Here is a 17934-nt window from a genome sequence, read left to right as displayed (position 1 = left end):
GTATATGTATATGTATGTATGTGTGTGTGTATATATATATATCCCTCTCTCACTCTGTGGAAGAGAGGCACAAGCACATACACAGACATATACACACACGACAGTAACTTCCGCCTACCAAATTCAATCACAAAGCTTCGGCATGATAGATCGCTAGCCACTACACATTCCTTTTTTTCTCTCCCCTTTTTTTTTTCTCTCTGTGTTTCTCTCCTTGTTTCCTTCTGTGTTCCTTTCTGTGGAAGAGCATAGGCTCGAAATGTTTTTCACTTTTTGAGCATTATACTAATACATGTTTGCTTTCTACACCACCTGTCTTCGTCTTTTAATTTTTTTTGTGAATTCATCATCATCATCATCGTCGTCGTTTAACGTCTGCTTTCCATGCTAGCATAGGTTGGACGATTTGACTGAGGACTGGTGAACCAGATGGCTACACCAGGCTCCAATCTGATTTATATATTTCCAGTACCGCTGATTTATATATTTCCAGTACCGCTGTCGTAGTCTCCTTTAGAGAGACTTAGAAATATTAATAACTCTATTTCTGAAAACCAGTGGATAGATTCCACTGAAATTAGATAAATAACTTTCGAACAGACAGTCAGCAGCGCCGCCTGGCTAGGGCTTGGCTGCTCTGCATTGACAAGGGGCAACACCCTGAAACTAGTCTGCAGATGCCAAACCAGCAGGGGGACACTGCTGACCTCCCCTGTTCGAAGGTTATAAAGGACACAGGTTTCGTGTGTCACATAGCTAGCTAGAGGCGATGGCTTCTTGGAGCTAATTCACGGCAGCTTTCGTCCTAATTTTGGGACTGCCATGTTGGCTTGGCGATGACTATTAATTTCCAGTACCGCTGTCGTAGTCTCCTTTAGAGAGACTTAGAAATATTAATAACTCTATTTCTGAAAACCAGTGGATAGATTCCACTGAAATTAGATAAATAACTTTCGAACAGACAGTCAGCAGCGCCGCCTGGCTAGGGCTTGGCTGCTCTGCATTGACAAGGGGCAACACCCTGAAACTAGTCTGCAGATACCAAACCAGCAGGGGGACACTGCTGACCTCCCCTGTTCGAAGGTTATAAAGGACACAGGTTTCGTGTGTCACATAGCTAGCTAGAGGCGATGGCTTCTTGGAGCTAATTCACGGCAGCTTTCGTCCTAATTTTGGGACTGCCATGTTGGCTTGGCGATGACTATTAATTTCCAGTACCGCTGTCGTAGTCTCCTTTAGAGAGACTTAGAAATATTAATAACTCTATATATATATATATATATATATATATATATATATATATATAATATATATATTAGTGACAAGAAAATGAACTATGTCTGAAAGGATTTATCCTGTAGGTTCACATTTCTTAGTTAAGATCCTACCATTATCCATTTTGACCCTTCTCCCTTCTTATTTTATAGTATAAATACCAGTATTTTAAGATCAAATCTAATCAAACTCATCTTTACCTTTCATCCCTCTACATCAATGAATAAACTACTGGCTAAATCAGCAGACAGGCAGAATTGTTAATGTTTCAGATGGGATACTTTGCAGTAAATGTCCTGGCTCTTTACATTTTCATTTTAATTTCAAAACCTACCGTAGTTTGCATGGATAACAGACTAATCTGTCACCCAGTTTAACACCACTATCTTTCTATCCTTTGGGTACCTTTAATGGAGTCCATTCTGTTGTAAATATTCTGGCCAGGTTTTCAGTTTTGAAAACAGCTTTCTCCTACCACTCTGTTGTGATTCAGAGATAAAAACAAATAAATTATTAGTGTTGATGAAAAAGCCTATTACCATTTAGTTAAAAAGATATTAGCTTAGTAACTTCTAATTTGCTATATTTGCTTTAGTTTGGTTTCTGTTTTTGATCTGAGTGAGCTGCCTGAGGTATTTTTTCTTTTAACCTAGTTGTTGAATCAGTTTCTCTATGGTTCCCCAGCAGGAACACCAAACAATAGATTTGGAAAGCAGCTTGACAGTACATACATGAGAATACTTTGTGCAGTTCTCAATCTTTCTTGGTAGCAATACCCAACAAAGCAGCAACTGTATGGCACTCTTCCTACCATGACCTCCGTAATCAGAGAAAGAAGAACACGTTATGCAGGAGACTGCTAGAGAAACAAGGATGAAATATCCAGGGATCTCCTTCTCTGGAAACTCACTCATGGACATACAGTTATCAGCTGACTGAGAAGACCATATATTGATCAACTTGTGTAAAAAAATAGATATCAGGTTGAGGATATGAAAACTGCTATGGAAGTTCAGGACATCTGGTGTGGAAGAGTTGTATTGATATAGGGAAGTTGTCTGACTGAATGGATAGATAGATAGATAGCCTTCTTGAATGAAACTAACATAGTAAGATTTTATATTGTATCTTATTCTATATTTGTATTTTTTTGATGTTTTTTTATTTCTTCCCACTTAATAATGACTATATTCTGGTTTTACACCCACCATGCATACAACAACAGCAGCAACAGAATCAGCAGAAACAACACCAACAACAACAATTTAATAATCTATTGTTCAAACAGTTTAGTTGGGCAGCTGTGTTTTATTAAAAAATATTGGAGCTATGCTAATTCTGAAATGTCTCATTATGAGCTTAAAGTAGCTTACGTGACGACTTTATAAAAGAGAATAAAAAAACATACTTATATATGCAAATGCACACACACACACACACACGTAAGAAAGTATATAAATATGTATGTGTGTGCATTTCTGTGTATGTATATGTATATGTGTACTACGACGAAATACCCAAGATGCAGATAAGATAGAGATTTTTATTTATTTACGGCCTCAAACATCTCAATACCTTGCGCTTTAGTTTTGTCCCTTATTATTTATCTTGTTTCTCTCCATGAAATTCAATTGAATTCAGTTGTTGTCTTAAATTCATGCTTATTCATTTTCTAAGCTTCCTAAATTCATGCTACGTTATATTCTAATCACCCAGAATTCATTGCTCTTTTAAAAAATTACGATTTATGCATTGTTGTCTCTCAAATATTTAAAATCTACAATTAAGAGCCCTATCTACTCGCTGGCGGTACCTACCCACCACCACTACCCATTTTCCTTTATTCAAAAATTCTTATCGCTCCTTAAAATTATGGCTTTTAAGTGTTGATTTCTCAGCCCAAGAATTACAGCGTGATGTGCTGCTTGACTGGTCCCCCCTCTCTCTCTCTCTTTATATATATATATGATGATGATGATGATGATCTTTTCTCCCGCCATGCCTCTGTCTACCCCTCCATCCTCTCTCTCCCCTTCGTAGTTTTTCCTTTAAGGTCTTCAGGTTCTGGCTATATATAAATGAGAAACCCATTCTAAATTATCTCGCTGACGTACTACGACGAAATACCCAAGATGCAGATAAGATAGAGATTTTTATTTATTTACGGCCTCAAACATCTCAATACCTTGCGCTTTAGTTTTGTCCCTTATTATTTATCTTGTTTCTCTCCATGAAATTCAATTGAATTCAGTTGTTGTCTTAAATTCATGCTTATTCATTTTCTAAGCTTCCTAAATTCATGCTACGTTATATTCTAATCACCCAGAATTCATTGCTCTTTTAAAAAATTACGATTTATGCATTGTTGTCTCTCAAATATTTAAAATCTACAATTAAGAGCCCTATCTACTCGCTGGCGGTAACCCGCCCTCCCACCCCCTCCACCGGAAGTTCATTCGTCTGTCATCCCTCTGTCATCCCACCCCCTCCACCGGAAGTTCATTCCTCTGTCATCCCACCCCCTCCACCGGAAGTTCATTCCTCTGTCATCCCACCCCCTCCACCGGAAGTTCATTCCTCTGTCATCCCACCCCCTCCACCGGAAGTTCATTCCTCTGTCATCCCACCCCCTCCACCGGAAGTTCATTCCTCTGCCATCCCACCCCCTCCACCGGAAGTTCATTCCTCTGTCATCCCACCCCCTCCACCGGAAGTTCATTCCTCTGTCATCCCACCCCCTCCACCGGAAGTTCATTCCTCTGTCATCCCACCCCCTCCACCGGAAGTTCATTCCTCTGTCATCCCACCCCCTCCACCGGAAGTTCATTCCTCTGCCATCCCACCCCCTCCACCGGAAGTTCATTTCTCTGTCATCCCGCCCCCTCCACCGGAAGTTCATTCCTCTGTCATCCCACCCCCTCCACCGGAAGTTCATTCCTCTGTCATCCCACCCCTCCACCGGAAGTTCATTCCTCTGTCATCCCACCCCTCCACCGGAAGTTCATTCCTCTGTCATCCCACCCCCTCCACCGGAAGTTCATTCCTCTGTCATCCCGCCCCCTCCACCGGAAGTTCATCCCTTTGTCATCCTGTCAACCTCGGCTGTCTCCCGGAACCCATCTAGTGGCCTTGGCCATCCTCTCCCCTACCTTTGGGTAGCGCATTAAGGTTGAGAAATGTTTGCAGGTTGTAGGTAATGTTTTGCTTATGAATTCTTCCAATTGCAAGTTTTCTTTTCAGGTACACGACACTGCTTTTCCTCTTCCCAGGCTACAGGCCCACACCCCCAACACCCATACTGTTAGGATTGGCACTCTCAACGTCGGCACGCTGAAAGGTAGATCTGGTGAAATTGTTGAGATGCTTGAACGGAGATGCGTAGATATGTGCTGCATCCAGGAAGTAAGATGGAGAGGAGGTTCTGCAAGGTTCCTCACAGGCAAAGAACACAGGTACAAGATTTTCTGGGCAGGGAACACTGACGGGGTCGGGGGCGTAGGAATACTTCTAGCGGAGAAATGGGTGGATAAGGTAATCGAGGTCGTTAGAGTAAGTGACAGAGCACTTAAGATCAGACTAGTGCTTCATCATAGATTAGCTACTGTCATCTCAGCCTATGCACCTCAACCTGGGCTACCAGATGGTCTGAAAGACCAATTCTATGACACCCTCTTGCAAACTACCTCGTCGACGAGTGACAGGGACCTTCTCTTTGTGGCTGGAGACTTCAACGGTCATGTCGGACGTCGTGCTGGGGGCTTCCATGGCATACATGGAGGCTATGGCTTCGGTTCCCGCAACGAGGAGGGAACCAGACTGCTGGAGTTCTGTGATGCAACCAATCTTATGGTCTGCAATACCAACTTCAGGAAACCTGCCAGTCACCTAGTCACCTACCGCTCCGGCAGACACTCTAGCCAAATCGACTACATCCTCGCCAGAAATAGGGAAAGAGGGCGGCTTATAAATGCCAAAACCTACCCTGGCGAAGAATGTACCCCACAACATAGATTAGTAGTTAGCGACTTTGGGATCAAGGCAAAATGGGTGCCCAGAATTAGACAGGCTTGGAGAAGAAGGGTGTGGAAGCTTAAAGACCCTGCAAACGGACAGAGACTTAGAGACAAGTTACTTGAAGCATTTAACGAAATAGAAGGGGATATAGCATCATACAACGTGGAAGACAATTGGAGATTTCTGCGGGACAACCTGTTGAAAGCCACCGACCAGATTTGTGGGTGGTGTAAGGTCCCCTCCCAACCCAGAGTAACGTGGTGGTGGAACAAGGAGGTAGACAGGGCTATTAGACAAAAGAAACAAGCTTGGAAGGACTGGAAGAACGGTGGTAGCAGGGAATTGTACCAATGTGCCAGAAGGGAGGCTAGGCGACAGGTTTATTTAGCCAGAGGGGAAGCAGATAAGGAAAGATTTGCCAATGTTCTGCGCCGTGAGGACCAAAGACTCGAGGTATTTCGGGTTGCAAGACAGTGTAGGAGAGAGAATAGTGATGTTGTAGGAGAGAAATGTGTTCGCATGGATGATGGTACGCTTGCATTAAATGAGGATGCAAAGAAAGAGGTCTGGAGATGCCACTACGATAGATTGCTTAATAAAGAGAATGAATGGGAGAAAGAGAGCCTGCCTTATGTCGACCCAATAGAGGGACCAGCTATCCGAGTTGATAGTACCAGGGTAGATAAAGCAATTAAGAGTATGAAGACCGGGAAAGCCCCCGGCCCATCAGGAATCACTGCAGAGATGCTCAAAATATCTGGCAGTGTTGGCTATAGCCTAGTCACCCGTATTACGAACCAGGTGATACACGAAGGAGTCATACCCTATGACTGGTGTAGCAGCATCATAGTCAACTGCTACAAAGGTAAAGGGGACGCTTTAGATACAAATAATTACAGAGGCATCAAGCTGTTAGATCAGGTTATGAAAGTTACAGAGAGGGTCATAGCCCAACTAATTAGGGAGCGAATCAATTTAGATGAGATGCAGTTTGGGTTCGTGCCAGGTAAAAGCACTACTGATGCCTTATTTCTAGTGAGACAGTTGCAAGAGAAATACCTAGCCAAGGATAAACCTCTGTACCTGGCTTTCGTTGACATGGAGAAAGCCTTTGACAGGGTCCCCCGATCCCTTATCTGGTGGTCAATGAGGAAACTTGGGATAGAAGAATGGCTAGTGAGAGCTGTGCGAGCCATGTACAGAGATGCGGCCAGTAAGGTGAGGGTTGGAAATGAGTACAGCAATGAATTCCGGGTAGAGGTAGGGGTCCACCAAGGTTCCGTCCTCAGCCCCCTATTATTTACCATAGTCCTCCAGGCAATCACAGAGGAGTTCAAGACAGGTTGCCCCTGGGAGCTCCTCTATGCTGATGACCTTGCCCTAATTGCGGAGTCACTATCAGAACTAGAGGAGAAGTTTCAGGTGTGGAAGCAAGGTCTAGAATTGAAGGGCCTTAGAGTCAACCTAGCTAAAACCAAAATCCTAATAAGTAGGAAGGTAGATAAAACACAAACCCCTTCAGGTAGATGGCCCTGCTCAGTATGTAGAAAAGGAGTAGGTAGTAACTCTATAAGATGTACCCGGTGCAAGCTATGGACACATAAGAGGTGCAGCAACATCAAAGGCAGGTTAACTAGCAAGTTAGTTTTTGTTTGTGGCAGATGTTCAGGTGCAATAAAGACTGCAAACAAACAGGAAACAACTTCTATCTCATTCCAGGGTGAAAAACTAGAGGTAGTCGATAGCTTCCGCTATCTGGGCGACCAAGTTAGTAGTGGGGGTGGGTGCGCTGAAAGTGTAGCTGCTAGAATAAGAATAGCCTGGGCAAAGTTTAGAGAGCTCTTACCCCTGCTGGCGACAAAGGGACTCTCACTCAGAGTAAAAGGCAGACTGTATGACGCATGCGTACGAACAACCATGCTACATGGCAGTGAAAAATGGGCTGTAACTGCTGAGGACATACGTAAGCTCGCAAGGAATGAAGCCAGTATGCTCCGTTGGATGTGTAATGTCAATGTGAATACCCGTCAGAGTGTAAGTATCTTGAGAGAAAAGCTGAACATAAGAAGCGTCAGTAGTGGTGTGCAAGAGAGATGATTGCGCTGGTATGGACATATGGTGAGAATGGAGGAGGATAGCTGCGTGAAAAAGTGCCACACCCTAACAGTTGAGGGAACCCGTGGAAGAGGTAGGCCCAGGAAGACCTGGGCTGAGGTTGTGAGGCAAGACCTTCGTACATTGGGCCTCACCGAGGCGATGACTACGGACCGAGACCTTTGGAAATGGGCTGTGCGTGAGAAGACCCGGCAAGCCAAGTAAGATCGTTGCCAGTGCCCCTGGACTGGTTCTTGTGCGGGTGGCACATGAGATGCACCATTTTGAGCGTGGCCGTTGCCAGTACCGCCTGACTGGCTCCTGTAGGATTTTCGAGCGAGATCGTTGCCAGTGCCCCTGGACTGGCTTGTGCGGGTGGCACATAAAAGACACCATTTCGAGCGTGGCCGTTTTCGTGCGGGTGACACGTAAAAGCACCCACTACACTCTCTGAGTGGTTGGCGTTAGGAAGGGCATCCAGCTGTAGAAACTCTGCCAAATCAGACTGGAGCCTGGTGTTGCCATCCGGTTTCACCAGTCCTCAGTCAAATCGTCCAACCCATGCTAGCATGGAAAGCGGACGTTAAACGATGATGATGATGATGATGATGATATATATATATATATATATATATATATATATATATATATATTTATATTATTAATAAAATTATTAACAATATTCTTAGGAAGTCAATATTCGAATTTCTGAAAGATATATGTTTTATATGACACAATAATCATTTTGAATTATAATTAAAATTAAAATTAAAAATATACAAAATATAAGTGTATATAAAAATATATGTGTACATAAATGTATATAAAACTCTCAAAGGACAGTATATATATTTAATATTTTTAATATTATTAATATTTTTTAATATTGTAATTAACATCACCTTATAGAATATTTTATTATATATACAATACGTTTTCACATATATAATAATAACTTTATACATCTCTGAAGAGCGGAATTATTGCCAATATGCTTGTCTATATTATATTACATTATAAAGGCAATAATATCCGCGAAACGATCGTAAGATGCATTTTAGACTTTCATAATATTTTAATTGAATTATATTTACACTCACTTACGCATATATTTTTATACACATTTATGTATGCATATATTTTTATATACATTTATATTTTGTATATTTTTAATTTTAATTTTAATTATAATTCAAAATGATTATTGTGTCATATAAAACATATATCTTTCAGAAATTCGAATATTGACTTCCTAAGAATATTGCTAATAATTTTATTAATAATATAAAAATATATATATATATATCTATTTGCTCAAAGTAATAGAGCACTTAATATAAGTTCAATAAAATATTCCTTTGAATATTCATTATAAATTTTATATATATATATATATATATATATATATATATATATATATATATACATATATATATATATATATATATATATATATATATATATATATATATATATATATATATATATATATATAAATATATATGTATGTATCATCATCATCATCATCATCATGATTTAACATCCATCTTTGATGTTGGCATGGGTTGGATGGTCTGACAAATGCTGGCAAGCCAGAGGGCTGCACCAAGCTCCACTCTCTGTTTTGGCATGGATTTTACAGCTGGATGTCCTTCCAAATGTCAACCAATTTACAGAGTGGACTGGATGCTTTTTTTATGTGCAACCAGTACTGGCAAGATCATCAAGTAACTTGCAAGACAAAGATCCTTCGAGAGGAGAGTGGTGTATTGAAGGAGTTGACTTTATACCAGGTGATGTGAGGTTTGAGAATGACAAAGGGACAGAAACAAGTGTCTTGCTGTAGAGGAGATACATGGGTACCTCAGTCAGAGAGAGAGAGAGAGAGAGAGAGAGAGAGATCATGGCAATGTGCCATGGCATACTCTCAAGGTATGATGATGTGAATATAAATGGGATGAAAAAGGATTTACCAGGATGTGGGAAATATACAGGGTGGCACATGAAAAAGCAACCCAGCTTCCATAGCAAAGTGTAAAAACAGGAGTAAATTTACAAGTGCAAGAAAGGACTCACCATTATTGAAGATTTTGAAAATGGTTCCCTGCAGTATCGATACACAGCTGTGCAGGTCTAACCATGTTTAGGTACATCTGGTATAAAATAATGGTATTAATGGCAGAGACTGCATGTGTGGTATTCTTTCAATTCCTCTATTACATGTGGCTTGTTTTAAACTTTGCAACACCCACTAGCATGACCGCCTGCTTATGTGAGATGGCTGTGCCAATTCACATGTTGACTTCTTTAGTCTTTGCGTAATTCTTTGGTGAATGACCTGGATAACTTCTGGCATTTGAACGGTAGGATCCCTTTGTTCTGAGGCGTTGTGCACTAACCCTATAATGTGCCACTTCTTAACCAACATTTGTATTGTTCTCTTTGCTGGTAAGCCTTTACCTGGAAACTTGACTTCAAGAATTTCATGCGTTTGCTTAACAGAACCCATTCTCAAATACGCTTCCATAATCTCCAGTCTTTCTGCTATTTAGTACATCATCTTGCAGAAAAGGCTTGGGATGTTCCCTCAATACAATCTTACAATCTTATAAAACTGATGTGGTGAGGATGCAGGGAAGATAACATAGTGAACAGTCAATTTGTGTTTGTTTGTGTGAGTTCATATTCACTACATCAACCAGACTATCAGATGTTGTGGCATATCACTGGTTGCAATACACTTCCTTGTATTGTTTTAGCTCTCAAATGATGCCCGTCCCCACCCCACTTCTGGCTAGACATGTGAGCCAACATTACCCCTGAACAGAACAACAGTCCACTGCAGTTACAGTTAAGTGGACAATCCAGTAATTATTCATAGGCTTTATTGTTACTGTGCTATACTCTACTGTACATTAAGAATGACTACATTTTTAAGGTTGATTCAATACTCAGAATACCTTCAAACTCCAACAGATTTAAAATTAAATAAGTTGCAATTATCAAATTGAATGATAATGCTAAATGGGTAGACTTATTTCATTTTTGTTGGATGCTAATTAAGAGATTTGCCATTTAATTATTCTGATTTCATGCGTTAACTTGCTATGCAATAATTGAGTTTAATAATTATTTTCATATAAATTAAATTGGTTGAATGAATTAGATTATCTCTAATATATTAAAGATATCGTCATGCTAAAAATCCTATTATATTACATTGAATTGAAATTCTTAAACAGATAAGAAACATTTTATTGTGTACTGTCTCTACTTTTACTTCAGCAAAACTATAGCACAAATACTAAGTTTAAATTAATATAGTCAATAAGTCATTTAATGGTGTGTTTTGAAGCAATACAGTTATAAATAATAGCTCATAATATATTGAATTAAAAACTCCATAACGGAAAAGAGGCTGAAAGTTACTCAAATCATGCATTGACTTGAACATACATGTAGGCTTGACAGATAACGGTCGCAAACAGCGAGGGAAGACATGCACCCGACACCAGAGCTGAGGACGCCTCCGAGGGGGGGTGGCCCCGCCACGTCGGAGCGGTAGAGGAGTAGGGGCCGAAACCGGACGTGGTTCCTCCTGATGATGTCTTCAGCTAACTGGATCCTATAAAGGAGCTGTTGTGGTAGCAGACCACGAAACATGGTTGAAATTCCTCCTTCAGTATCTTTTCCATCAAGTTAGATGTTTTATTCTTAAAAATGAGAAAATAAATGTATTTCCATTTAGAAACAGACTTTCTCATGTCTGTCATGATTATAGAAAATGTGTTGTTCAAGTCCTACAGGTAGCTAGCTTTCAGATTCTTTTCCTTTCAAGAAGTTATTAGTACAACATAAATAGTAAATCATTCTCTAAGAATTCTATAACTCTCCTGCGAGGTGTATAAGGGGAATGAAGTATGAAGAGACACAATAGTTAGATACTAGTATGAGCACTTGGTGCTCTATAGAAGGCCAGTCACCTCCATATTAAAAAAAAAGACTATAGAAAATCAAATTGATGTACATAATAGTTTGCCGGAGCATGGCCAAAACTTATACCCAAGAATAGAATTAAAACTTTCATTTGGACAAGTGTGGGTCTATTACTTGCTTGTACATTATGTATTTGCTTTACTCAATGTGTCTAAACTAAATTTCCAAAACCATTCTGATTTCAGCAAAATTATGATCAGGCAGGTGGAACGAATCTAACACTGTGACAGTATGACTTGAGTTCACAAAGGAGTTTGGCTATTTCCTAGTTATGGTTGCTAAAACGATTTCATGCTAGAAAAAATAAATGCCGCCTTAGTATTTGACAGACAAAGATCTGGTCAACAATTTTCACTCTTGTAACTGAAAGCACAATGATAATCTCTAATATTATAATATTTTAAATCTTTATTTGGTGTCAAATCAGTGATTAAAAAGATACAAAATCCAAGGGTGTAGAGCATCAAGAAATACATATGTAATTCCTAAGCTTTTTGGTGAGGATCTAATAATGTGGAAGAACCCTTTTTCCTGAATTACACAGAAAAAGGAAAACGGAGGAATAGAGCTCAGACTAGAGCCTATAAACCTGTTTCACTTATGTCATATCTTTCAAAAGTTTTGGAGAATATTATATGCGAGAGGATATTAAGCTCTTTAGAAACAAGAAAATTGTAGCAAAGCTGTGTGATAGTGGTATCAGACATGGCATGCAGACCATCATAACTTCTTTTATTCTTCTCTCCTATTTTATTTTGACATGTGCATTGGGTTTCTATTCTTCTATTCCATTTCATGAATTCAGTGTGCACATGCACATTGCGTGTTCATGCTTTTCAACAAAAAATAAATAAATAAAAAGTATTCATTAACAAATATAAACCACAATTAAATATGGAATCATCCACCATTAGTCAATAAATAAGGATCTATAGTTTACAGACATCTTACACATTTTCAACACCATTTTACTGTGAGTTTGTGAGTTTTGAACTGTTTCTAAAAAGGGAAATTTTTGTTTATATAAATAAATGATCTGCCGTTTGTGTGTGAGCATGTGTGTGTGTGAGTATGTGTGCATGCTTGTGTGTGTGTGTGTATGCACCTGTTCTGGTGATTCATTTTCTTCCTATTCAGAGTTTCAGCCTCCCACCACCACCACCCACACAGCTGAACATATTCTGAATAGATAAAAAAAAAAATCTGCAATTTAATTCAATAGAAATCTTTTGCCATCCTGAGGGTGACTGAAGGCACGAAACATTTTACTGAATTTAAATGAATCGAAGCTTTATACTAATAGATAATTTAGGTGCTAGTTTACTTTTTTTACGTAACCTTTGTAGCCGCAGTTACCTCCCTTGACGGCGGCTGTCTAGCCACTAGATGGCGTAAGCAGCGCTAAGGTTCAGACACTAAGCCCTGGCACTTTCTCTTTCGCATCGAGATGCCAGAGAGCAAAGACATGACCTACTTATCTTTTGCACACCCATGGCAGCGAGCATATGAGGTTACGCAGAAGATGAACATGGCACTTCACTTATGAACTCTTTCCCTTATCATTCAACTTGTATATATTTGAGACCGAGAGTAAAGGTATTTAAAGTTACAGCTTTATTCCATGAATTCATTGTACCGTGTTTCCTTATCGAATGACATATTACAACTTTCTGAACAGAGACATCATTAGATGGCTTCACAACCTGAGAACATCACCGTCTAAACGTTTCTTAGATAACTTTAAATATTTAAAATTAAATTTTAAAGCATTGGCATGAATGAATGGATAAAAGCTTTACTTTTTAATCACACACACACATACACACACATTGCCGGTTTCTTCTTTTTGCTCTATGTATGAAATAGTCAAGAAAACTCTGGGGTCACATGACTGAATTCAGGTCTTAAGAACAGATCAAAAATACTCTCTCCGTTGGTTAAATCTTTTCAGAGAGCAAGCGTGGGTGTGTGGTAAGAAGTTTGCTTCCGACCACATGGTTCTAGATCCAGTCTTCTACTAGTGTCTTCTAATATAGCCTTAGGCCAACTAAAACCTTGTAAGTGGACTTAATAGAAGGAAACTGAAAAAATCTGTCGTATATGTGTGTGTGTGTGTTTGTTTGTGTCTGTGTTTGTCCTTCACCAACGCTTGACAACCGCCGTTGGTGTGTTTATGTCCCTGTAACTTAGCAGTTCGGCACGAGTGACCAAAAGAATAAGCATCAGGTTTTAAAAAAAGTACTGGGGTAGATTCATTAGACTAAAAATTATTTAAGGTGGTGCCCAACATGGCCACAATCTACTGATTGAAACATGTAGGACATAAAAGATAAAATATGTACTCCTCGGTACCGAATAATCATGCGAAATATATCAGAAACCAATGAAACAAGCTTTAAATTGACTAAATATGTATTTTTTCATCTAAATCTGTCCGACTATGAGGTAAGCATAAAGAAAGTCTTCTGAATTGGCAAGTCTTTGATCTCTGCTACACAGGACAGTAAAAACATCAGCACTTCAAGAGAAAAAATTTGACAACGTGTCTGCAGATATGAGTAGCATATGGGAACTGGTATTAAGGAAGGATAGGAAAATATTAGATTTACAAGTCCCAAAATTCACTCCATAATTGTCCACGGGCATATGGCATAGTGGTTAAGAGCACGGGCTACTAACTCCAAGATTCCGAGTTCAATCCCTGAATTATTCTTATTCTTCTTCTTATTATTAATAATAATAATAATAATAGCAAGCATAACAACAGCAATTGTAGCAACAAGAAAAACAGCAATATCAAGAACAACAACAACATCGAAAAATATCTTAGGAATGAGAACCCAGGTTCGAAATTTCCCCAAGACACCTGATGAAGGCTGGAGAGTATATCAGTCGAAACGTTGTGTTAACAACAAACAAGATGAGGACAAATATCTGTCAAATGTGAATAATGTACATAATTCCTCATCTCTCAAATATAGAACTGAATTTGCTTTCTGTCGATAACTTAACACGGCTTAATGACAAGTAGTAAAATATCTGCTTTCTCTGTCCTGTTTCTTAGTCACTCATATTTTGCTTTGTCCCTCTTTTTTACACTCCCTTCTCGAAAATAATAGGATACAAACAAAATAACATCATTGCTCTTACTATGACTGAAAGCAAGCAGTAAAAAATTTGCTTTCCTTTCTTTCTCTTGACCACTTTATACTAAGAAGTCAAAGAATGCGAAATAAAAGGGAATATGACTACAATGAATCTGGTGAAAATTATCTATAATCAATTATATATTACACAAAAACTATTTATCGTGGTAAAATAGTAAGGCATGCAGTGCAGGCATTGCATACAAAGGTCCTTCTTCGCCTATGATCCTGTCCGATTAAAGAAAAAAAGTAAAAAGAATCTTTAAACCTACTTCTGTGCTGTTTCGACTTTTACGTTTTACCTATAACCTTTAATTTGTATGGATTCTTAACCATATATAATAATTGAGATTCAGTTGGATTAGGTACTTAAATTGAAGCACCAAGTCAGTCCGGTATTATCCGTGCAGCTCGAAGTAAGGTGAATAAAATCAAAACAAGCGACAGGATATCACGTGGTAATGCAATACGACTGTTTCAAGCGACTCCATTTAATTGAACAATTCAATCATTACAACAATTTAAATGTAGTGCCATCTTCAGCTGCACAAATAAATAAATGGAATTTTAACAAGTAGGACACATTAATATAATTTTTTTTAAATATTTTAACAGAGCAAGAAAATGGAATAAATTCATGCTGTCGTGTAGCTAAGAATAGACTACAACTTCTATGATCCATAGAAGTTGTGGTCTATTCTTAGCTACAATAGCAACAATTGGAATTTCTTCCATCTTTTTGCTTTGTTAAAATATTTAAGAAAAATTGTATTAATGTGTCCTATTTGTTATAGGAGTCGCTTGAAACAGTCGTACTACTTGATATCCTCTTGTTTATTTTGATATATATATATATATATATATATATATATATATATATATATATATATATATATATATATATATATATATATATATATATGCATATATACATACATATATGTACATACATACATATATATGTGTATATATATGCATATATGGGTACAAACGTAAACAACATGAAATACAAAGACAAATTTGGGTATGCAAACAACGAGAGAAACAAATGGAAAACAGGACAAGTAACATTAAGAACGACCCTTCATCAGTTGTCGGCTGTCTATTTACTCCTCATTTTGATGCTCGAAATGAGGAGTAGATAGACAACCAACAACTGATGAAGGATCGTTCTTTATGTTACATGTCTTGTTTTCCATTTGTTTCTCTCGTTGTTTGCATTCCCAAATTCGTGTTCGTATCTGTTTACGTTTTGTGAAAATGGATCTAATAACAAGGGGAAACTCGTGGTTTTCGCTGGTATGCCTTTAATTCAATTAGATAACAAAGAAGGAAGGTAGCATTTACGATCGTTTCGATTTACTGGTTTAAGTAAATCTCTTCAGAATGCGAATATAGATAGATGCATCGGTTAGGATGCGAAAATAATTGATACATATGTGATGGTAATATAAACAAAGGTAGTAAGTCTTACATTAAATTTTGTTCTTGCGCTGGTAAATTCGCTGGGTAAAGGTTTGATTGTGGTAGACTGGTTAGTTTCGTTGGGTAATTAGGGCGGGATGAGTATTATTTAGGTGTGGGGTTCCTAATTTGATTACGCACATTTTTTTTTCGCACGTGTGTATTCAATTTGTTTATATTCTGCAGTGTTTATATTCCGGCGGTGTTGGTGAAGGGGGGTAACTCTATATAACATAAACTACGGTTTACCAACCGAACCACCTGCTACCATTCAACCTTACAAAAGACTACCTACCCAGGTAATAACCAGGAGCGACTGTGGATTTAATTATCCTTTAGAGGTATTAAACCCTACTAACTGATACCTGCACTATATATATACATATATATATATATATATATATATGTGTGTGTGTGTGTGTGTGTGTGTGTGTGTGTGTGTGTGCGTGTGTGTGTGTGTGTGTGTGTGTGTGTGTGTGAGTGTGTATGTATGTATGTATGTATGTATATATGCATATATATTATTTATACATATATACATACATACGTACATACATACATAGACACACAGACGTACACACACACGCATATAAAGTGAGTGATGAGTAAAAAAATGTGTTTACATGTGTATGAAAGAATGAGTGAGAGTGTGTGTGAAAGGGGAAAGAAGGATTAAAGAAAGACTAAAAGAGGGAAAAAACGATGGTGTATGCCGTTAAGCAAAAACTACTGAATATGGTCGATTATTATTTATTCAGTGCTGAAGTTTCATGAGTTGCTGCTCAGATTGTCGTGCTTCCGTTCGTCCGGTGACGGACGTTAAAACAGAACGGCTTGTATTTATAAGTGAACTATATTATTAGAAAATGCAAGTCGTAAATTATAAATGAGATTCAAAGGAAACAAATAGTGTGTGTGTGTATAATTTTTTTAGTGGTTGATTGTTGCTGGAAGGTGTTTAAGGTTAATAAGATTAATAATATCACTTCTTATAGGCTGACTCATGTCAAGAATCATGCATATAAAACTAGTGTTTTTTTTTTTTAGATTGAATGCATGCTGTAGCAACTGGAACCTTCTTATTCGTTGAGGTATGAACGTTACAAAGAGTATAGATCTAAAAGATGAATCATCGAAAGCGACGTTGAATAAAGCTGATACAAGCCTCTCCCCGACATTGGAAAAATCTCTACACAAATAATATAAAGTAGAAACAAATCACCTACTGTGTACGGATATCAAGTAAAAAAAAAAAAAAAGAGAAAAACTTAGCCGCATAAAAGCATATTGCGAGAGCATATCCTCAAGATATTTGTCTATGAGATACGTAGTTACTAGAACCATATAATATGAAACAAAACAGTAATTGATAATGCTAAAGATTGATGGACAACGAATACACACACACTCACATGCATACATACATACATACGTACGTATGAAACATACGTGCTTGAAACTGTTATCGAGAAATCTCAAAATGAAGGTCTTCTATCTTGCAGAAGACAACGGCATGTACAGTGTCAGCTGTTATTTATAGATATAGGGAGAATAGATGGAAACTATGGGCCGTTAATTAAGAGGTCTGCAAGTCTAGAAACAGAAATACCCATTTAGTTTTACCTCAGACATCATTGAAACAGGGGGTTACAGATATATTAGCCCATTAAGACAAAGTATGTCGGAGCTTGATTATGGGTGATGGGCACAGTCACTGGGGACGCCACGTGCTAAAATGTGCTTGAGGGGAATCAAGCTCATTTTAATATGTTGATTTGGTGAACGTGGGAGTGGAATGTAAATACTGTCAGCAAAACTACACAGCGTACCTCAGGGGAATTGCCTACCGAATTTTATTAATGAATAGTGTCATTATCTGCGTAATTAATAATCATGCAAACGGATATAGAAAATAACTAACTCTAGCGAAAGAGTTTAGAAGTTC

At 38.3% G+C, this 17934-nt stretch overlaps 1 protein-coding gene across 4 annotated transcripts in view; it reads right to left on the bottom strand.

The window, feature by feature from the left end:
- LOC106872780 (large neutral amino acids transporter small subunit 1) overlaps positions 1-17934 on the bottom strand; it is an 84270-nt gene that overhangs the window by 35813 nt on the left and 30523 nt on the right. Inside the window, exon 2 of one of the 4 annotated variants that reach the window (XM_089362980.1) lies at positions 9460-9536. The exons of the other annotated variants lie outside the window; for them this stretch is intronic. Coding sequence (XP_089219106.1) covers positions 9460-9462 — 3 coding nt within the window. The 5' untranslated portion in view covers positions 9463-9536. The remainder of the gene's footprint in view (positions 1-9459; positions 9537-17934) is intronic. 4 annotated transcript variants of the gene reach the window in all.

This window comes from Octopus bimaculoides, chromosome 1 (assembly GCF_046866305.1).
Source record: "Octopus bimaculoides isolate indiv1 chromosome 1, ASM4686630v1, whole genome shotgun sequence".
Taxonomy (NCBI): domain Eukaryota; kingdom Metazoa; phylum Mollusca; class Cephalopoda; order Octopoda; family Octopodidae; genus Octopus; species Octopus bimaculoides.
The sequence above is the reverse complement of the archived record's forward strand: the minus strand, read 5'-3'. Positions and strand labels throughout refer to the sequence as shown.